Source organism: Bufo bufo, chromosome 2 (assembly GCF_905171765.1).
Source record: "Bufo bufo chromosome 2, aBufBuf1.1, whole genome shotgun sequence".
NCBI classification, from domain to species: domain Eukaryota; kingdom Metazoa; phylum Chordata; class Amphibia; order Anura; family Bufonidae; genus Bufo; species Bufo bufo.
In genome coordinates, this window is record NC_053390.1 from 144,138,635 (window position 1) to 144,161,953 (window position 23,319).

Sequence of the window (23,319 nt, forward strand, 5' to 3'; positions counted from 1 at the left end):
GTCCTATTTATTGTCCACATTACAGACAAGGATAGGACTGTTCCATTCAACAAAATACAGAATGCACACGATGTCATCCATTTTTTTTGCAGATACGTTTTTTGCGGACCGCAAAATACGTAGCGTCATGGGCATGAAGCCTAAACATGGAATATGAAATGGTGACTAACCAGCTATACATGTGTGCATAAGGCTGGATTCACATCACGTTTTATGACTCCATTTGACTTGTATGTGTAAAAAAAAAAAATTATACATAAATGCAGCACACCACATTCTTGTATCCTGCACAGTTCTGTAAAAAAAAAGTTAATTTTTTTACAATGGAACTCTATGGTGAACGGATGCCACTCTACAGCACCAGTCTAAGGGTACTTTCACACTTGCAGCAGGACGGATCCGACATGCTGTTCACCATGTCGGATCCGTCCTTACGCTATTTCGCTGTACCGCAGCTCCGTCCCCATTGACGGAGCGGCGGCACGGCTAAAGCCGCCGGACTAAAAAGTCGGACATGCAGGACTAAAGCCGTGCTGCGCCAGAGCTCCGCCCCCGTCCCCATTATAGTCAATGGGGACGGAGCAGCGGACCGGCGGCACGGCGAAATAGCAGAAGGACAGATCCGATATTGTGAACAGCATGTCGGATCCGTCCTGCCGCAAGTGTGAAAGTACCCTTAAGGGATCCGTTTAAAGTGTACATTTTTTGTATATGTTAAACGGATGGGAAAAACATGATGTGAAGCCATCCTTACATGGGTACAAATAAAACATGCATGCACAGCATATTAGTGGTGGAAAGGAGCTTTGATTGATCTGAAAAGGCTAAAGACAGAACAGAGCATGAGAGAGGACAAGTCAAGAAATGGCAAACATCCAGAAAACTTTAGGTTTTTCTTGCCCGTTTCATGCGAAGAGACTAAGGGGGAGACTTATCATTCAGTTTGCACCTGAAAAGTGGCATTAAGTTGCAAACGTGTTAGACAAGTGGCGTTTTTACACTGCCCTTGCTGTTTTTCCAAAGGGAGTGGCAAGGGCGGGAAGGGGAGTGCTACAGCAAAAATGTTTTATCCCAGAAAGCACCAGTCTTCATAAGTCTCCCCCAACTCCCTCTGTAAGCTACTGCATATAATATTCCACCCACACGAGCAGCAAGGATAAATACAACTATAAAAAGCCATGAATATACTTACTCCTTGGAGTCCCTGAAATTTAATGGATGGTCTTACAGCTATAGAATTCTAAAAAAATAAAATAAAAAGAAGAAATTAGAACCCAACCAATTTCATTCAATTGAAATATGACATAGTGGGGGTGCAACCTCTAGGACCACCCTTGAATAAAGCACCCGCAGTGCTGCACCCTTCCCAACCCTCTGGTTCAAGGAAAAATTCACATTAACTGGACCCTCCCTTTTATCTGTTCAGTTGCAGATCCACTAACTTCCAGGCTTCTCTTCTGTCATCCAAAAAGGGTGCACCGCTCCTCAGACTGCATTGAGTCCCTAGACACTTCCCACCCATCCGGCCCTGCTCTTGGATTACCCACCACTATTCACATGAGCACTGCTGGCCAACCCAAGGGCAGCAGGAAGTGTCCTGAACTTTCAAAAGAACAGAAGGTGCAGCCATCTTGTTAGGCAGAAGAGGAGCCTGGGAACTGAAGGATCTAATATAGTAACAGTTTGTAAGGCAGAAATCTGCGAAAATATGCATACCGGCTGCGTGCGTTACACTCTTTGCGGAACACACATGGCCAGCCCTATGATAGAAATTCTTGTCTGCAACAAAAGGCATAGGACATGCTCTATCTTTTTGGCAGGGCCACGGAAGGCAAGTACGGATGTGGACAGCATGCAGTATTCTGTCCGCATCTTTTGCGGCCACATTGAAATTAATGGGTTGGCATCCTTTCCATAAAAATTGCGGAACAGATGTGGACCCATAAATATGGTGGTGTGAATGTACCCATTTAGTGGACTCTAACAGCTTCCCCCAGTATATTGGCTCCCTGGCCACCCAGGCTTTGAGTCTAGCTACAGTACAAGTCATTCAAGTGAATGGGGCGAGCTGTAGTTCCCTGTATAGCCAGGTACCTGGGCATACATATGCAGGGGAAAAAACGTAGGGACGTAGCACCGAACCGGCGCTGCCCTCACATCGACAGGATCATGGGGGGTCCAGATGTCACAACCCACTGATCATGAAGTGAGGGTACATATGTTGTTGTGATCAGCCTATAACAGTTAACCACATTATGAGCAGCCATTTTTATGTGAAATTAGTTTATAAATAGGAAACAAGAAAAATATGGAAAACAACATGAACCAAAAGACCCACGTGGACTGTATAGAAGAGTATATAACAATGGGTTTACACAATCCATGATGATGAGGTATAATGTACCAAGTGACTCGGCTTGTTACACAGTGACTCATCCAGACGTTCAAGAGGAGATCCCGACTCCTAGGTCGCACACCCTCAGGAGCAGCACGATTAACACGCAGCAGTTAGATTTCTGGTACATGATCTGGCAATGTCCATGTGTATTCTATTTGGGAGCGGGGGGGGGGGGGGGGGGGGAACTAAAACCCATTGATATTCTGGCGTGTCCTATCCCATCAGTGGTCAGACCACACCCGTATTTGGCCACTTACACGGTCATTATTTTGCATTAGTATTTGCAAGCCAAAACCAGGAGTGGAACCCGAAGAGAAAATAATGGAAATCTTTGCATCTCCTGTGTTTTGGCTTACAAAATACTGACCAAACCCCGACCGTGTGAAAGTGGCCTTTTTCTGAGAAAGAAATTGTTTATGGCCAGGAAGACCACCGCACTGAGGTAGATGGACAACACGTTTACTAAGTGAAAATCCATAGTTAACACTTATACCTTTTGAATCTATAGTATTTATGCATAGGAGATGCCCATCCAAATTCCATACATTTTGGGAAATGTGAAGAGTCCTCACTCATTTTTGCCTACACTGCGTCATTCCTACCCTCACCCCATACCTCAAGTTGAGCCCAACACCCTGGAAGCTAACTTATGACTGAAAGCCCAGCACAATCACCAAATGGACTCCTATGTACTTCCCAGTCTATGTGCACTTTGTGACACTCATGTGAAATGCACATTAGGCCTCATGCACACGGCCGTACAGTGTTTTGTAGCCCACAAATTGCAGATCCGCAAAACATGGATACGGGTCGTGTGTATTCCGCGGAAAGGATGGTCGGGCCCTCAATAGACCAGTCCTATCCTTGTCTGTGATACAGACTAGAATAGGGCAAGCTTTTTTTTGCAGTGCTGGCAAACTGAGGTACGGATGTGGGCAGCACACACAGTGCTGTCCACATCTTTTGCAGCCCGATTGAAGTGAAGGGGTCCGCATCCAAGCTATAAAAAACGTGGCTTGGAAGTGGACCCAAACATTTGTGTGCATGAGGCCTTCGGGTACATTTATGCAACTGTATTTTGCAGAACAGATGCAGTCCCGTTCATTTCAATAGGGCCACAAAAGATCACGCCGTGTGCTGTCCACATCCGTACTTCCATTCAGCGGCCCTGCAAAAAAAAAGAGCATGTTCTATTCTTGTCCACAATTGCGACATTTCTATCAGAACTGGCCAAATGTGTTACGCAAAATGCAGAACGCACATGGCCAGTATCTGTTTTGTGGATCTGCAATTTGCGGACCATAAGACACATGGCGGTGTGAATGTACCCCACGTATGATGAAAAACGCAGTTTCTGTATTTCACATTGTAAAAGACAACCCTTATCAGGCTATGTATGAAGAGACACTGACAAACTACTTGGGGGGGGGGGGGGGGGGGGGGACAACAACAGCATGCAGAGGTGTAGCTGTGTATCCAGCACAGGGGGAGATCAGATTTCAAAGGTTAGCATGTAATCCGATCCCTCTGAGCCAACAGCGCTTGTAGTATTGATTTATGCAAAGTTGAAAAGGTGCCCCCTTTAAGACACGCTTAAGGCTACTTCCACACTTGCGTTTTGGCTTTCCGTTTGTAAGATCCATTTAGGGCTCTCACAAGAGGTCCAAACGGATCAGTTTGCATTCTAATGCATTCTGAATGGAAAAGGATCCGCTCAGAAAGCATCAGTTAGCCTCCGTTCAGTCACCATTCCGCTTTGGAGGCGGACACCAAAGCGCTGTCCGTCTGACGACACACAATGTAAGTCAATGGGGACAGATCCTCTTTCACTGACAATCTGGCACAATAGAAAATCGGATCCGTCCTCCATTGACTTTCAATGGTGTTCAAGATTGATCCGTCTTGGCCATGTTAAAGATGATACAAACGTATCCGTTCAGATCGGATGCAGACTTATCAGAACGGATCAGTCCATGACGGATCCGCACAAAACGCGAGGGTGAAAGTATCCTTATTGTGATTACATTGAAATTAACTTTGAAATTAGTTTAGCCAATTTTTGACAAAGCACACGTACAGTAACAGGAGACTACTACAGGTACGGCTCCCACTGGTTCACGTGTATGAGCTCTGGGCAGGCAATTAATGTCAATCCATATAGAATTATGGACACCTTAAAATCCACCTCCATCTAACCTGGCAATTAACTAGATTGTCCCATTTAACACAGTTTGGCCAGGTATAAGCAGCTTAACCAGACGAACACAAGCTTCCCAATGGTCACAGCACAAGTAAATGAAAGTACTCCTTCAAGATGATTAGGGGGTAGAAGAATGTCTAATGAATGGGTGAGCAGCACATCATTCACACCTCCTGATGCACAGATTGACCGCCACTCCTAATGACCTCAGCATGGGACTCATTATACAGCCTCACTACTCAGGTTCGTCAAAATCTAACTGCTGGAGGAACAGACTCCACAGACGTCAAATACAAGCTTGGAAAACTCATTTTCTAGCCTATACATCACAGCTGTCGTGAGAACGCAAGTTCTGAACATGCAAGAACACGTTTGCTTTAAAATGAACAGGAACACCCGCCCCACTGATGAGTATGGATATCATGTACACGCCACAACCAACGTATTCTGTATTCCACGTAGTATGCCATACTCCATACTTTCTGGATTTACATGCAACAGGAGAGCGGCACATCTGTGACCAGACTGGATCTCCAAGTTAGGGTGCATTCACCCGACCGTATGTATTTTGCAACCCCTGCAAAATATACAGATCACGTCCGCGTTACAGCAGTTCGTTTTTTTGCGGATCCATTATAAAAGCGCAATAAGGGTACTTTCACACTAGCGTTATTTTCCGGTATTGAGTGCCATCACAGGGGCTCAATACCGGAAAAGAACTGATCAGCTTTATCCTAATGCATTCTGAATGGAGAGCATTCCGCTCAGTATGCATCAGTTCAGTCCCTCTTATGGTATTTGGCTGGAGAACACTTGCCTGATTGCCGGATCCGGCATTAATTTCCACCAAAATGTATTAATGCTGGATCCGGTACCAAGTGTTCCAGAAAACAGGATGCACAAAGCTTTATAAACGCGAAAAAAAACAAACAAAAAAAAAAAACATACCAGATCTGTTTTTCCAGATGGCACTGAAGAGATGGATGCAGATTTTCAATGCATTTGTCAAACGGATCCGCATCTAGATCCGTCTACAAATGATATCCGTTTGCATACGGAATTCCGTACCCGGCAGGCAGTTCTGGCAACGGAACTGCCTGCCGGATCCTCAACGCAAGTGTGAAAGTACCTTAAAAATAGGACATGTTTTATCTGTTTTGCAGAGCTACGGAAAGGAAAGTACGCGGACCCAGTGAAATGAATTGGTACACATTCTATCAGCAAAAAGTACGGTCGTGTGAATGGGGCCTTACCGTGAAGATTTGAATATTCACTTGTCTGCACAAGTGAAACCATACCCTGCGTTACTACCGAGAAGTCTAGAGGTGGTCATACCCATTAGATGGATAACCGTATATTCTAGCAGGGGGATGTGCAGACTCTCCTTAGGCAGTAAGGCCTCTTTCACACAAGCGTGACGGATAGGCTCCAGAGGCGTTCAGTGAAGCTCGCACCATTTTGCAAGCAAGTTCAGTCAGTTTTGTCTGCGCAGGTGCAATGCATTTTGATGTGTTTTTCACTAGTGTAAAAAAACAAAAAAAAACACACAAAGGTTTACAAACATCTCCTAGCAACCATCAGTGAAAAACACACCGCACCCTGCGTTTTTCACTGAAGCCCCATTCACTTCTATGGGGCAAGGGCTGCGTGAAAAACGCAGAATTGATGCGTGAAAAAAAAAAAAAACGCTCATGTATGCAGACCCATTGAAATTAATGGGTCAGGATTCAGTGCGGATGCTATGCGTTCACGTCACGCATTGCACCCGTGCGGAAAACTCGCTCGTGTGAAAGGGGCCTTAGGCAGTAATGGTGGAAGGAGGGGGTTGGACATGTTGGATGTTTTCAAGGGAGATAAGATGCCCTATTGAGAAAACACGCTTGGCAAGCTGTACTGGGGGGGTTCTAAATGGGGAGAAGTGGCTGTCAGAATAGATACTGGGAGGCTGAAGCTCACAGCACGGCTCGTCACATGCAGGGGGGGGGGTGTAGACTGCACCAGTTTTGGCTGCAGGGTAAGGAGAATCCATCAGGAACAGTGAGGCTGGGCACTCGCAGCGGGCGTTCTCCCGCTCTATTTACATGTCCAAGTACTTTCCCTGGGGCATGCAAACATGGAAAAGGGAACAAAAAGGTAGGTTTTACATAATGTGTAAATTTACCACAATATACTGGCATTATCTTAATATGTTAGATCTAGGCCGCGAGACTCCCTTTAACCCCTTCATGACGATAACTTTAAATTCCCCCCCCATTTACATAGCCATATGAGGGCTTGTTTTTTTGCAGGACAAGTTGTACTTTTGAATGGCACCATTTTATATTGCATATGATGTAGTGGGAAGCTGGAAAAAAAAAAACTCCAAATAGGGTGGAGTTGGGAAAAAAAAATGCAATTCTGCCATGGTATTATGGGTTTTGTGTTTATTTTTAACGTGCAGTAAGGAGAGATTTGAATTTTTATATTTAAAAACAAAAAAGTGAAAAACCTTTTAAAGTCCCCTTAAGGGACTTTAACATGTGATCATTTGATCGCTTCTTCCACAGACTGCAGCGATTTAACAGTGAAGCCTATGGGATATTTTCGATGTTCCTATGTCTGTGGCAGGCCTGGGATCTTTCGGTGGGACCGAGGCTGCCACAGCAACAGAACAACTCCCTCAATCTTTTTGCAGAGGAGCCATTCAGGCCCCGGGAGTGCAGCAGGGTTTCCCCACTCAGATGCCCTTTTTTACAACGACATCTGTGGGGTTAAATGTCCATGACTGGCATTCTTGCCGCATTTGCCATCTCCACGTTCATTCAAGGTCAATGGGTCAGTGAAGAAGAAGAAAAAAAAGAAACTGACAGCAAACATTGCATCGGGATGTTATCCGTTTTTCACTCAACTGCTAGGAAATGCTGGGTGACTGTTATTCTTCAGATTTTATTCGCACGCAAAAAAAAAAAAAAAAAAAAAAAAAATGGATGCAATCCTGACGAGAAACAACTAAAAGACTGAACTTGCATGCAAAACCATCAGCTCCTCAATGCCCCCGACACATTCCATATCACTCATGTGAAGGATGCCTTCGGGGTCATGCACATGGCCATATTACTGTATACAGAGCCATAATAGTGCTGCCATAGGGATGAATAAAGTCCCTACCGTACCTCTGTAGGTCTCAGATTTCATCCGAATACTAATCTGCAGGGATCGCACAAAAGAAATTGTGGCATTTTGCATCACATCTCAGAGATATTCTCCCTCCCCCCCCCCCCCCCCCCCCACCCCGAGAAGCATTGCTATCTCTGTACATACGGCACCCGACGGACCATGGAAAGTTCTGTACTAGAGACAAGGACATGAAGATAAAATGTTATGTCTGTTCAATGAGAGTAAATCAGACAGAGGCTTCTATTTCACGGCACAAGATCATCAAGGTGTCCACGTGAAGAGAAATACTCTCCCCAGTGTCCTAAGCCACATTTCCAGCAGTCTCGTCTAGGTTCTCAATATGTGAAGCTAATAAGGTATATAAAAGGTGGCACTGTTCGTAACCTTCTAATGTTTCGGAGAGCTTGTGCAAGCTGTCACTTTCTATTTGAGGCCATAAATACAGATCGTTGAACAATTACAAGGATTTGGTCTTCCTGCTTTCTGGAACAAATGCACTCAGCAATCGCTGCCAAAACCTTTACATCTATGCACGCCTTGATACTTCTGACCGGATTTCAGCTCCTCCAAAGCCTTGGCAGATCGCTCTCGCCAGCAAACTTGCAGGAAGGCGCAGTTTTGTTCCCATCAGCAGATTCAGTGGGTAAACTAGATCTCTGATAAAATAGGATTATCTCCTTAACAGCAGGTCAGCAGCCAAACAAAACAAGGCTGTTCAGCAAGGCGATGAAAATACCTGGCCGCAACAAAGAGTTAATTTAGCCGGGGTAATCCCATACAGAAAGCGGCCAAAATAAAGACCTTTATACAGCAGAGAGCTTTTCATTAACAAAATCATCTAGCGCCCTCACAAACACCAGCACAACCGGAGGGAGCAGAAAGTCCTCCATTAGAGTGCAAATATCTACAAGGCTTTGTCCGTCTTGAGCTCACGCAGTACGCCGGTCACTACAAATACTATAGGTCGGGCTTAGCGACAAACTTTGAAACTGAAAGAAATCAAGCTTTTTAAAAGCAAACTTTTGGCAAGTCACACTCGCGTTTTAGGCAGATCCGTCATGGATCTGCAAAAACGGATTCGTTACAATACAGCCGCATGCATCCGTCATGAACGGATCCGTTTGTATTATCTGTAAACATAGCCAAGATGGATCCGTCATGAAGTCCATGGGAGACGGATGTTTATATTGGGTCTGAGAAAACGTATCCGTCCCAATTGACTTGCATTGTGTGTCAGGACGGATCTGTCTTGCTCCGCACCACATGGCGGACACCAAAACGCTGCAGGCAGTGCTTTGCTGTCTGCCTCCAGAGCAGAATAGAGACTGATCGGAGGCAAACTGATGCATCTGAGCGGATCCTTTTTCATTCAGAATGCATTAGGGCAAAACTGATCCGTTTTGGACCGCGTGTTAGAGCCCTGAACGGATCTCACAAACAAAGCCAAAATGCCAGTATGAAAGTAGCCTTTAGGTGGGCTCTGTGCGCCGAGATCCCCACCAAGCGCAAGAACGAAGAGAGAAGTAGGAGAGGCAGAGATGAACTGAATAGAAAGTCTATGGGCTCCACCCCCGCAGTGAGGGGAGCGCACTATGTAATACTTCTCCCTCCCCCCGTTCTAGCTGTCATGGGGGTCTCACTCAGACCCCACTGATTAAAACGTTTGCGATGTCGCTATGACAAATCAGAAGTCTGCTGAAAACGCAGAAAATGAATACCACTCCTGAAGGAGTCACAGAGGCACACAGCATTTGGCCAATTTGATCCATTACATTAAAAACATACCGAATGCCGACAGTCATTTCAATTATAGTAATTAAAAAAATAAAAATCATTTCCTGATTGAAACCGGTTCCACTGGTCAGAAACTTTCAAGCTACAAGTCATCCCTAACATACCTATTACTATTCATCTGAGAGCTGTCCGTGTGGACACTGCACCGTAATGGCCACAAACTTATCTGAAAGACTTGGTTCAGGCATAATATCTGAGAATGCATGTTCTCTACTTGGGGGGGTACTATCTCTCTTTGGAAGAGAGTGTCTTAGTATTCCCCAAACCCTGACTTAGGCCTCTTGTCCAGTTAGATCAGTGCTCTCTGCACTGATGAGGGGCAATCACCCTGAAACAGCTGTCTGCAGATGAGATGCTGGCTTATTTAATATCCGAGTCATGCCTCAAGGCCTATTTAAAAAAAAAAAAAAAAAAGTCGAACACTGACTTATAGGATAGCTGCATTACACCTGATGGCCTTAGAGGCAGAGCTTGTTAAAAGCTCATTTACATGCATACTCTAGACATGAATGCTACTTCGGGGACCTTCTAGATGCCTCACAAGGACAATATGGCCACAGTCCTGAGTAGGCAAGTATAGTTGCCAGTGCTAGGCCTATGGGCTCTTTCACACTTGCGTGGTCCGGATCAGTCGTGTACTCCATTTGCCAGAATTACATGCCGGATCCGGAAAAACACATAATTTTTTCTTTCCGGATGAGTCTTTCTGGCTTTTTTGGTAAGAGACTGATCCGGAAATCCTGAAGCCAACATCAACGTTTTTTTTTCCAGATCCGTCGTACGGATCCGGTATGGGGCCGGATCCGGAAAAAAAACGATGTTGGCTTCAGGATTTCCGGATCAGTCTCTTTTCACGCCAGCCAAGTCCTTCCTATTTCCTGGCGCAGGCGCAAATTCCGGATCCGTCGTAACAACTGAAGATGTTAGGACGGATCCGGAATAATACATTTCAATGGGCTATTATTCCGGATCCGTTGATGCGGCAAGTGTTCAGGATTTTTGACCGGAGCAAAAAGCGCAGCATGCTGCGGTATTTTCTCCGGCCAAAAAACGTTCCGTTCCAGAACTGAAGACATCCTGATGCATCCTGAACGGATTTCTCTCCATTCAGAATGCATGACGACGGAACTCTATGCCGGAAAACAAAAGCGCAAGTGTGAAAGAGCCCTAAGGCAGGTTAATAACCTGAACAGCATCATAGCTCTCAGTTTGGCAATTTCAGGTGAAAAGCAGATGGGGACAAACAAAAACAGACACATTACTAGTGTGTGAAACTGGTCTAGGGCATATGCTGAACAGCTCAGGACTCCCTGCTCCACATCCATTCTGATTTATCCACATGACGAACCGTTGTGCCCACCCAAATTCCAACAGAAGAAAACAAGATCTCTTTAGTAAAATCAGTAAAAAGTTCAGCTGGTAGCCACAATATACCGCTCACAGGCACGTGACAATCGCTACACTTCTGTGTGCCTGCTGTCCAATATGGGGATGTACACACATCTTGCACATAATGCATCAGACTCCTGACCGATTAGCAAAGCTGTAAAGCAAGATAAATGTGAGCTACAGCATAGGCAGAGCTCATAAGGATCCTCATGGATGTAATGGATGACTGCGGAAAAGTGACTCTGCCGGCTTGTAACCTGATCGGCAGCCTGCCTCCTGCCTGACCTTTTCCACTACAGGGCAATCTACAGGCAAGAAATGCTTAGAACAGGGGAAGACTAACCTAATACTGCACCAGTATAGACTGGAACAGTGACCAGTGTAATGACCACAGCAGTTCTGAGACCTAATGCATTAATATGACATCAAAATTACAAAGTAAAGGGTTTGTCTCACATCGGCAAATGGCATTTATTATGGAAGTTAATACAAGGCACTTACTAATGTATTGTGATTCTCCATATTGCTCCCTTTGCAGGCGGAATTCAGTTTTCCATCACATTATACACTGCTCGTTTCCGTGGTTATGACCACCCTGTAATGCAGCAAAGGTGGCAATGCTTGCACACTTAGGCACCGGCCTATGTTAGCTCCCACGGTCCTGGCCACCAGAGGCCAGCACCATTTCCTACAGTGTAAAAGCACTGCCACCGCTGCAGGGTGGCCATAACCATGGAAACGAGCCGTGTATAGCAATATGGGCAATCACAATAAATTAGCAAGTGCCTTGTATCAATCTCATCTACATGATAAGGGTCAATTTGCTGAAGTGAGACACCCCCTTTAAACCCACAGTAGCAAAGTTCTGTAATTTAGCCGACTGATTTTGTAGGAACACATCTACAGCACTGTTCGGACCCATAGCAGACCACAGTATAGAAGATGGATTTGTGTGTGCATGAGGACTAATAAAGCTGTTACAAACATGAAATCTTTTACCAGTTGTGGCCCTTTGCAACCAGATTCCCTCATCTCTCAAAGACCTTTCGGAAAATAAAAGGGGCAATCTGGGTACTGCGGGCACTTTACTGTGCTTTCTTGTTGATGCATCTCCATTGCTTCTGTGCCAGTATTTTGTAATCACTTATACCAGTGGCTCGCCATCAGTCCCAGGTTATTACCATATATTCTGGCAATTGACATTTTTGCAGACCTGCCTAAGGCTACTTTCACACACGTTTTGTGCAGATCTCTCATGGATGGATCTGTTCAGATAATACAACCGTTTGTATTATCTTTAACAAAGCCATGACAGATCCGTCTTGAATACCGGATCAGTTTTCTACTGTGCCAGATTGTGTCAGAGAAAACGGATCCGATGGATTTTGGTGTCCATCTCCAGAGCGGAATGGAGACGGAACGGAGGCAAACAGGCATTCTGAGCAGATCCTTTTCCATTCAGAATGCATTAGGGCAAAACTGATCCGTTTTGGACCGCTTGTGAGAGCCCTGAACGGATCTCACAAACGGAAAGCCAAAAACGCCAGTGTGAAAGTAGCCTTAGATTTACCAGCAAACACTGCCAATTCGGATGGTATAAGTGTCACATTTTACACTGAAATATTCAAAGCTTTTGTGTTTTTGAATTGCCCGTTGCTCCCGACCATCACTAAAAGTTGAATGTGGTCCAACATACAAAAGGTTGGGGACACTGGGCTTGTATGGTAAATAATCATCCAGTGGAGAGACTAGCCACGTCACAGCTCAACTCCCCATTCAATGGGGCGAATCCGCACTCACGTGGCTTCCAAGCCAAACTAGTGTCAAGAATGGATATGTCAATTCTGTTTGTGACTACAAGCGGATTTCACTTAGGAATCTGTATAAAAATTCTACCATGAACAGTACGGTAATCTGGAGATTTTCTGCAAACTCCAGAAACTAGGGTAGATTGAAACAGTTTTTGCAGGAGGTTGAGGCAGATTTTCCTGCAGGTTTTTAAGCCAAAGCCAGAAGTAGATCTTCCTTCATATTTCCAATTCCTTTTGAATCCACTACTGGCTTTGGCGGAAAAACCTGGAGGAAAATCCCAAAACCTCCAATACTCAGGGTGAACCTACCCTAAGGCCATTGATAGCCCCTGCTCTGCCAGAGGATGCACATAATTTAGGACCTTTTACAGCAAGCAGGAAACAGTCAACCCAGTGCACGACGTCAGAGGATGCGGATCCATTCACTTGAATGGGTTCAACATCTGCAAGATATGTTCTGCATCGCAAAACAAAAAAACAGGTTCTATTGTTTGCAGTGAAGGGGCATGGACTGAAATCCCATCGGAGCGCTTTGTAGTGCTTCCGATCTATGGCTACACATCTTGCGGACCCATTCAAATCAACGGGTCAGCATGAGTGATATGGAGCGCACACGGCTGTTGCAGGCCACAATAGGGCACGGGGCACACACGCTCTGTGCAGGAGCTCTTAAGCCAGGAACAAAGCAGAATGCAGTCACTGGTCTCAGCTGCACATTGGAGAGGGTGGGGGAGGCACGGGTTGCAAGGGAAAAAAATAAATAAAAAATGTGACAGCCAGGCAAGATAAGAAATCCGTATTTCACAAATATGTTCACATTATGTGAATTCACATGGGCCAAAAACTCAGCTGACGTGGTTTCAGCATGGTTTTGATTGTTAAAGGGGTTGTCCAACCTCCAAAAACAATATGCGACTGTCAGGAAAATCTATATAAAATAAAGAAACACCTTTTTGAAAGTCCCTTGGTTCCAGTGCCAAGGCTCCCTTCCCCAGCAGGCTGACCAGTCTGTGGGTCAGGCGACTGCTGCAATCAATTGCCGCCCTTTGCAGTGACATGTTGTCCCCGATTGGCACATGACAGCTGAGCCTCTGAAGTGACCTGCTGCTCGTGCACACATCATTGCTGTGGCCAAGAAGAGGTTGGTATTCCCCCGTCTAAGGCTCCATTCACACGTCCGCAACGTGTTTTGCGGATCCACGGAGCAGCAAAAACACGGAAAGCGGCAATGTGCGTTCCGCATTTTGCGGACCGCACATTGCCGGCACTAATAGAATATGCCTGTTCTTGTCCGCAATTGCGGACAAGAATAGGACATGTTCTATTTTTTTCCGGAACGGAAGTGCAACCCGGAATTGCGAATGCGCAATTCCGTGTCCGGGCAGCACATCGTGCTGCCCCATAGGAATGAATGGGTCCGCAATTCCGTTCTGCAAAATGCGGAACGAAATTGCTGACGTGTGAATGGAGCCTAAAAGAATGGATCTCAGACGTAAACGGCTCAAACAGATGCTAAATGTGGATAAGGCTTATTGGATAAGGCTTATTGCAACATAAATGTGTGCGCTCCTTGGCCGTATTGCGGGTCCGCAAATCCGGAGAGGCAGAATGGAAGCACGGAACGGAACCCTACGGAAGGACTATGGAGTGCTTCCATGGGGTTTCGTCCCGTACTTCCGTTCCGCAAAAAGATAGAACATGTCCCATCTTTTGCGGAACAGCCGGATCGCGGACCGATTAAAGTGAATGGGTCTGCGATCCGCTGTGGCTGCCCACGGTGGGTGTCGGTGCAGCAAGGCCACGGGGCGCACATGTTCGTGTGCAAGAGGCCGAACCGATGCACAGGATCAGTTCCCCCCCCCCCCCGTTCTTTGGATGGATCAGAAGGAGAAAAATAACAGTGATGGGCGATTCCAATCAAAAAGACGCCTGTATGGGGAAATTTCCAATGAGTGCATAAAATCAAAATGACCACTGCCTCTTCCTGTCCGTTCTGCAGACCCCCACGTCGTCGCATACAGATGGCGAGGCACTTGCAGGAGGGGCGCTCTAATTTTTCATGAAGCAACGCTTCGTGGGGCACAGCTACCAAACTTTTTTTATAATGGAAGCTAACGCTAGCAGTAGCACACGATGGCTGGGGTTAATCCATCGCGCTTCTGGCATTTAGCATTGCTTTAATATTTCTAGAGACGCATTGGAGTAAAGAGCAGCTGGACTTCCTGCACAGATCAGTCACCGAGGTGGGGGATGGGGGGCAGGAACAAAAGCAGCATTGCTGAGAGGCAGTGACGCAAGATCCCCAAAAAGGAGGTAAATAAATGCTGGGTGTAGATTTTAAGCCGATGTTTATCACTTACCAGAAAGTAGCTGCCCCCTTTATAGGAATTGTGATGCAAAACTAAGGAACAACTTCTTGGCTGCAGGGAGATTCCCGGCCATTAGCAGAAAGCAGGCCGCCCTCGGCATACACTGAGCCTGCCGCACATTAACTGCTTGTGTGCTTCAGACATAATGCAAGGCGGCGACCAGCAAATCCGACAGGCTATAGGCCAGCGCAGGCATCATGGCTACACATTGTTGCAAAAAAAAAAAGTGCATTGTGAAAGTATTCACCCCCTTGATGTTTTTCCTGTTTTGTTGCATTACAACCTGAAATGGGGGGGGGGGGCTGTACCACTTCATTTGCACAACATGTCTGACACTTTGGAGGTGCCAAATGCTTTTTTTTTTTTTTTTACTGTGGCTCAAATATAGAACCTTAGGCACACGCGGTGGATTATGTGCAGAATCTGGTGAGAAACAGAAAAGAGTATGCAAGTTTACAAATCTCATCTGCGCTTTGCTTTCTTCTGTTCAGAAACAGACATGTTGTGTGGATTTTAAAATCTGCAGCATCAACGGTTTGTGTAATCCTGCGCTAGAGGGGAACGAATTTCATATAAAAAAAAAACATGCACAAAAACCGTGATAAATAGTGCAGATATCTGGTTTTGGTGCAAATTAAGGGGGAGATTTATCAAACTGGTGTAAAGTAGAACTGGCTTAGGTGCCCATAGCAACCAATCAGATTCTTCATTTCATTTTCCAATGGATCTGTGAAAAATGAATGATAGAATTCAACTGGTTGCTATGGGCGACTAAGCCAGTTCAACTTTACACAAGTTTGATAAATCTCCTCCTAAGGCTACATGCACACGGCCGTATGTTTTGCGGTCCATAAGCAGTTTTTGTTTGCGGATCCATTGTAACAATGCCTAAGGCTTCGTACTCATCACCGCTCAGCCTTTCTGTTCTCCTGCTCCAATTAGGAGCAGGAGAAAGGATGAAGAAGACACATAAGGGCTCAGTTAGGACCCCGTAGACTATAATGGGGTCCGTTATGTTTCTGCTCAGAAGATGATTTTGAGACAAATGTCCTACATGCACAATTTTTGTCTCCGATCCAAAATTATCTTCTGAGCAGAAACATAACGGACCCCATTATAGTCTATGGGATCCTTAGGCTCCGTTTGGCTCAGTTATGTGCCTTCTCCATCCTTTCTGTTCTCCTGCTTTTAAACGGAGCAGGAGAACAGAAAGGCTGAACGGTGATGTGAACGAAGCCTAAAACGGACAAGAATAGGACATGTTCTATATTTATTTTTATTTTTTTGGGCGGGGCTACGGAACGGACACACTGTGCTGTCTGCATTTTTTTGCGGCCACATTGAAATGAATGGGTCTGCATCCTATCTGCAAAAAAATAAAAATGGAACGGACACTGAAACAAAACGTTTGTGCGCATGTAGCCCAAATGCGTATTTTTTTACATAAACATCTGCCCTATGTGCAGGTACACTTTCCGGAGCCACCTCTTGCTGCGATTACAGATGTAGGTCTCCATTAGTTGAGCACATCTAGGCTGGAGCCCATTGATACAGATGAAGGTTTCGGAGCAGTTTACATTAGACGGGTTGCGTTGGAGCACAGCAGTCAAGTCATGCCACAGATGCATGGAGGTCTGGCTTTCACTAGGCTGTTCCCACAACACGTGTAGAAACAGCGCAAAAAAGCAACGTGCCATTTCCCGACACTGTTTTGAAGTCTGACTATGAACGGTAGCGCAGATTTCCAATAAGAGGTGGGATACACACAACTTTCCTGCGGATTTCAATGCTGAATACTTTCTACAACCCACCATGTGAGCATAGCTTAAAGGGTTATCCAACCCCTATAGTGCCGCCCAAATGCCCAGGGCCCTCACATAGGTTGCACTTAAGCCTACATGGTCACTTCTTAATCTTCCTAGCATCGCAGGCAACGCTAGGGATTAGGGAAGCTTTTTCCTGCCAAAACAGAGCACAATATGGAGCCACAAGGACCAGCTGGAAAGCCACCATAGACAGTTCTTCCATGTGAACAAGGCCTAACATTTTGACCAGAACTATGTTCCCCCGCTCATCAATGACTTGTCCCTATTAAATCTCCCTCAATGCAAGTTAACATTTCCCTATAGACATCTGTTATATCTACGTGGCCACTGACATAGCCGTCAGAAGATCCACCTTCCTAAATGGCTAATCCTCCTGGTCATACAGCACCACAATGCTCTACACGTAGAGGGATTTGCCATTCGGGATTACAGGAAAGCTGGGCAATACCACGCACTGCTTGGCACACGCCTTCATAGAAACCCATATAACTGAAAATGCCTGAAGAGCATTACAGAGGACGTGTCCGCTCCCTGGCACGTGGGGGTTTAGTAAATACTTGTATTCCCCATGAAAGGGCTCTGTTGTGCCGTTCCTCTGTTACTTCTCCTGCACATTTATGAACTGACAACTGAGTGTTACCAGCTGGGAGCGTGTCCCCCGACAGTCTAAGGGTACAACCACATGGCACAGCCGTGCAGCTTGAACCACAAGCAGTATTAAACAGATTAGGGCACATTTACTAAGACTGGCTCAAAAATTATGCGCAACTGTGGCAGTCCTTGCGCAAAAACTACGCCAACCCTTGGCTGGCGTGTTCCCCCCAAACATTTATACCTGTAAGTAAGTGTGCCCCATTGTCTTCTCACCCCTCATTGCTAATGGTGCCTGGTTACTAAACCATAGAAAAAGTTTGCAATGGGTTAACTAAATACAATCGCGGCTTGCATGCCCCATGCAGTTCAATGCACAGCAAAGCCACATCTCCATCGTGCCCATACCAAACATCGTGCAATCAGCCCTACCGGTATCAGACTGTACAGATGCACAGGAATGGCGAGTCCAAGTTGCCAATTTATTCAGAAATCGTCAGGAGGAATAACAGAGGATCAGCAGAACCACAGAGTTATAAGACCAGATGCACCAGAATTGTTATTTTAGATCTAAAACAGACATGTTTCCTTGTACGTGTAAAACCACACTGTCAGACGGCCAAGCTAAGCCTTCCACATTTTTGTGAGCAGAAGGCACATCTGGGACGTCATGCTGCCAGACGCGGAGCTGGCGAGTTCATTGGCCCGAGTCAATGCAAATTAGTATGTGCGCTGGTGAGCGTTTGGGTGACCGTTCAATCTGACCTTTCCTTGGTGGGTAAAGTCTGCTGTGCTTTGATAAGCAATTACAGAAACTGAATGACAAACAGGCATAAGGACACCACGACATCCCCCACAGGTACAGCAGCCACCAGACAATGCGAGCATTCACATCACCGGCTCCGCTGTATGATTAAGTTCACGCCATGGAGCGTGTGCCAAAGAAAATGTTCCAGAAAGACAGTGGAAAAGTGCAGCCTGTGCCATGCCCAAAAAATAATAAGTGCTTACACCGCCAAGTAGACCTAGCAGCAACTGAAGAGGAAAACCGTGGCCTAAGGAGGTCTGCAACGTCATGAAGAAGCCACCAGGAGGATAGCAGCCACACGTTTCAGCTGTTCACCGACAATACACGGCAGACGCAGTCCAAATGACTTTTCACCGTGGAACTTTTTTCCTACATCGATTAAAAGGGGTTGTGCCATGAAAAATATATGTATTCTACAGTTTTCAAACCAGCTCCTGGATCTGAATACTTTTTGAAATTACATCCAATTAAAAATTAAGTTATTCAACAAAATGTATCTGCATAGCGCTACCTGATGTTCATCCTTACGCCTCGTCCACCTCACTGAGGTGGTCAAATGCAATCGGTTTACATCGTCAACTGTCAGCAGTCAGACGCTATTACAGGGCAATAACTGAGCTACCAGGCTAAACCAAACCTAGCAGAACCGGAGCAACGAGTGGGGAGATCTCTGGATCCACAGCGCTGGTTCTAGCCTTGTTAGTAAGACTGGCATGTACTATATGATGTCTGATCACTTATGGCATTATCCCTTTAATATTATGAGCGACTGAACCAAGTACTAGGGACTTTTCCCATAAGAAAATTTTAAAGATTTTAAATATTGATGACCTAGCCTCAGGCTAGGTCATCAATACCTGATCAGTGGGGGTCTGATCGCTGACACAGTGGACAATCAGCTGTGTGAAGAGGCCGCAGCACCTCAGACAACCCCTTTAAACACTTTCCAGATAATTGCTGGTCATTGGCTGACTATACGTGCCAGGCGAGGCATGGCACTACTCAAAGATAATCAACCCCTTTAACGTGGGACATTAGAACTACGGCTGTGAACCAGATGTAAGAAGACAGCGTTCTGTACGTGGCGCCATGTGTACCCAGCCTTCCCAGAAGCTTCAGAATATCTGTTTTAAGTTACACAAATGCTAAAGTTGATTAGAAAACCAGTAAGGCGCACGGGGGCTGATATTCTACTGATCGACAGACTGTGTGAAGTGATCTGTCTGGGACAATTTGTTCGTTCGGCCACAGTAATCTGATCTGCATGCATTAAATGGGAGCCAAGTAACTTTTCTCTGGGTCGGCGTTGGACAACAGCCTGCTTGACTTCATGCCGGTTATGTGACGTGAATCACTTCACAAATTCTTCCTCAGGTCCCAGCTGACTGTGTGTCAACAAGTGCCAAGAAGAACAAAAGTGAGCAGGAGCACGAGGGGTCACCGGGCCACCCCCAGGGCCTGACGCTAGGCACCGTCTTAAGTACACAATGACTTGCCTTCCATCCAAAGATTTCCTTCTTCCTTTAGAGTCTGCTAAACTAAACATCACCGCTTCCGAAGCTCCGACGGGAAAGTTCTACCAGACAAATGTATGTAATACTAAATAGCGGGCCCCGATTCTCTGGAAATGTTATCCATTCAGATTATGGAAGAAGAATCCCAACGAAAAACATTAAGGACAAGAACTTTCTAGTTGAGAATTTGAAGCAGCCGGTGAATAAAAACCTGCAGGCGGTGCAGACTGACACCTCATAGCAGGAACAGTAGATCCCTTTTATAGAAAACAAGAATTGCACAGCGAGCAGTTTCCTGTGTGGGATTTTTGGGGCATTAGGTCTCTAAGGTTGCTTTTCTATTCATTAAAGCCTCCCTAATCAAGGCAGCCAGCACTGATTAATCCTGGCAAGCGAGAGCCTGAGCACGTACTTCGCTTTCATAGGCCAGTCATGTGATCACATTTTAAGGGAAATTAGGGGACTACTTGCAGCAGAGGATTCCGGCAGGCAGTTCCGTCGCCAGAACTGCCTGCCGGATCCATCAAAACGTATGCAAACTGATGGCATTTGTTAGACGATCAGGATCCTTATTCGTATGACAAATGCATTGAAATGCTGGATCAGTCTCCAGTGTCATCTGGAAAAACGGATCCGGCATTTTTTCTCTCAGTTTTTGCGGAAGTGAGAGTAGTAATAAAAGTGATCAATGTGTGTAACCCCTAAATATTATCCAATCTTCTTGAAATGTGGCATATATATCTTTTACATCACTGAGACTCGGGGCATAAGCAAAGTCATATGAAAATCACATCTTTGGAAAAATGAAACACCCTAACTGCACATATTCCGGCAGGAAGAAACTACCAGAGTTTACTGCATCCGGCATAGCAGGATACTGCCAAGCACTGCCAGATCCCTATTGACTATAATGGGATACGACCGCTTTTCGGTCATTACAGGCAGGATTAGAATGACTTAAGACAGGATCCACCATTCACAGTAGGTAATTGTCAGATCTTATCGATCCTTTCCTTGTACAATGACCTCTGCACAGGTCAGAGCATGTCCAGAAAACTCTCCCATAGAAGTCACTGAGGTCCTCTCCTGACCATCGTTTCTATGGACCATGGGGCTGCTGGAAAGCAATTTTCTTAATGCTTTCTAACTGCTGTGACAAGATGGTCGCCCCCATAATCATGTTCAGGAAATAGAAAAAAAAAAATAAAAAATATACAAGCGGAAAATATTGCTAAAAAATAAAGGGAACACAAAAATAACACATCCTAGATCTGAATTAAATATTCTTCTGAAATACTTTGTTCTTTACATAGTTGAATGTGCTGACAACAAAATCACACAAAAATAAAAAAATGGAAATCAAATTTTTCAACCCATGGAGGTCTGGATTTGGAGTCACACTCAAAATTAAAGTGGAAAAACACACTACAGGCTGATCCAACTTTGATGTAATGTCCTTAAAACAAGTCAAAATGAGGCTCAGTAGTGTGTGTGGCCTCCACGTGCCTGTATGACCTCCCTACAACGCCTGTGCATGCTCCTGATGAGGTGGCGGACGGTCTCCTGAGGGACGCACAGTGTTGGGCTGTAAGCACAACCCCCACCTGTGGACGTCGGGCCCTCATATCACCCTCATGGAGTCTGTTTCTGACCGTTTGAGCAGACACATGCACATTTGTGGCCTGCTGGAGGTCATTTTGCAGGGCTCTGGCAGTGCTCCTCCTGTTCCTCCTTGCACAAAGGCGGAGGTAGCGGTCCTGCTGCTGGGTTGTTGCCCTCCTACGGCCTCCTCCACGTCTCCTGATGTACTGGCCTGTCTCCTGGTAGCGCCTCCATGCTCTGGACACTACGCTGACAGACACAGCAAACCTTCTTGCCACAGCTCGCATTGATGTGCCATCCTGGATAAGCTGCACTACCTGAGCCACTTGTGTGGGTTGTAGACTCCATCTCATGCTACCACTAGAGTGAAAGCACCGCCAGCATTCAAAAGTGACCAAAACATCAGCCATGAAGCATAGGAACTGAGAAGTGGTCTGTGATCACCACCTGCAGAACCACTCCTTTATTGGGGGTGTCTTGCTAATTGCCTATAATTTCCACCTGTTGTCTATCCCATTTGCACAACAGCATGTGAAATTGATTGTCACTCAGTGTTGCTTCCTAAGTGGACAGTTTAATTTCACAGAAGTGTGATTGACTTTGAGTTACATTGTGTTGTTTAAGGGTCCATTCACACGTCCGTTTTTTCTTTCCTGATCTGTTCCGTTTTTTCTGGAACAGATCTGGACCAGATCTGGACACATTCATTTTCAATGGGTCCTGGAAAAAAACGGACAGCACAATGTGTGCTGTCCGTTTCAGTTGTTCCGTATGTCCGTTTAAATATAAAACATGTCCTATTCTTTTCCTGAAAAATCGTATCCTGGTACAATACAAAGTCAATGGATCCGCAAAAAACGGAAGACATACGGATGTCATTCCGTATGTCATCCGTTTTATACGGAATCCGTTCCTGGAAATTACATTTTAATTTTTTTTATTTTTTTTCAAGAAATCCAAACAACTTTATTTGCTTATTGAAATTTATACATGTTTCCGTTTTTTGCGGATCCGCAAAAAACGGATGACATACGGAAACATTTTCAGGAACAACGGATCCGCAAAAAACGGACAGAAAATCGTATTATAGCAAAATACTGACGTGTGAATGTAGCCTAAGTGTGCCCTTATTTTTTTGAGCAGTGTAAAAACAGAAAAAAAAAAAAAAAAGTAGTCACTATTTGGTTTTAACCGTCAGATAAAAATGTTGACAAAGTGGTGACATATTTCCTTTAAAGGACATCTGTCAGCAGATTTGTACCTATGAAACTGGCTGACCTGTTACATCTGCACTTAGCAGCTGAAGACATCTGTGTTGGTCTCATGTTCATATGTGCCTGCATTGCTGAGAAAAATTTGGTTTTAAAGGTGTTATCCATGAGTATAAAAAGGCCCCCAATATCCCAGGCCCCCCCACTGAATATACTTACCCAGCTGCCCGTGCAGCTCCTGGTCCGCATGCGTGGATGAAAACATCCAGTGTCGGGGGGGGGGGATATTTTCATAGCAATGCTATGGAGGCTCGTCCCAGTCATTGGCTGTTTTCATCTGTGCACGGGGAGAAGCAGCAGTGGCAGTGCGGGGAGTCGGGTAAGTATATTCAGTGTGGGGGGCTTGGCATATGGAGGGCCTTTTTATACTCTCAGATCACCCCTTTAGGCCTCATGCACACGACCGTTGTGTGCATCCGTGGCCGTTGTGCCGTTTTTTTTCGCGGACCCATTGACTTTCAATGGGTCCGTGGAAAAAACGGAAAATGCACCGTTTGGCAGCCGCATCCGTGAGCCGTGTTTCCTGGCCGTGAAAAAAATATGACCTGTCCTATTTTTTTCACGGCCAACGGTTCATGGACCCATTCAAG

General features: G+C 45.5%; 1 protein-coding gene across 1 annotated transcript in view; it reads right to left on the reverse strand.

Moving 5' to 3' along the window:
* Window positions 1-23,319, reverse strand: part of ELL2 (elongation factor for RNA polymerase II 2) — a 66,665-nt gene that overhangs the window by 35,684 nt on the left and 7,662 nt on the right. Inside the window, exon 2 of the mRNA XM_040421553.1 lies at window positions 1,193-1,240. Coding sequence (XP_040277487.1) covers window positions 1,193-1,240 — 48 coding nt within the window. The remainder of the gene's footprint in view (window positions 1-1,192; window positions 1,241-23,319) is intronic.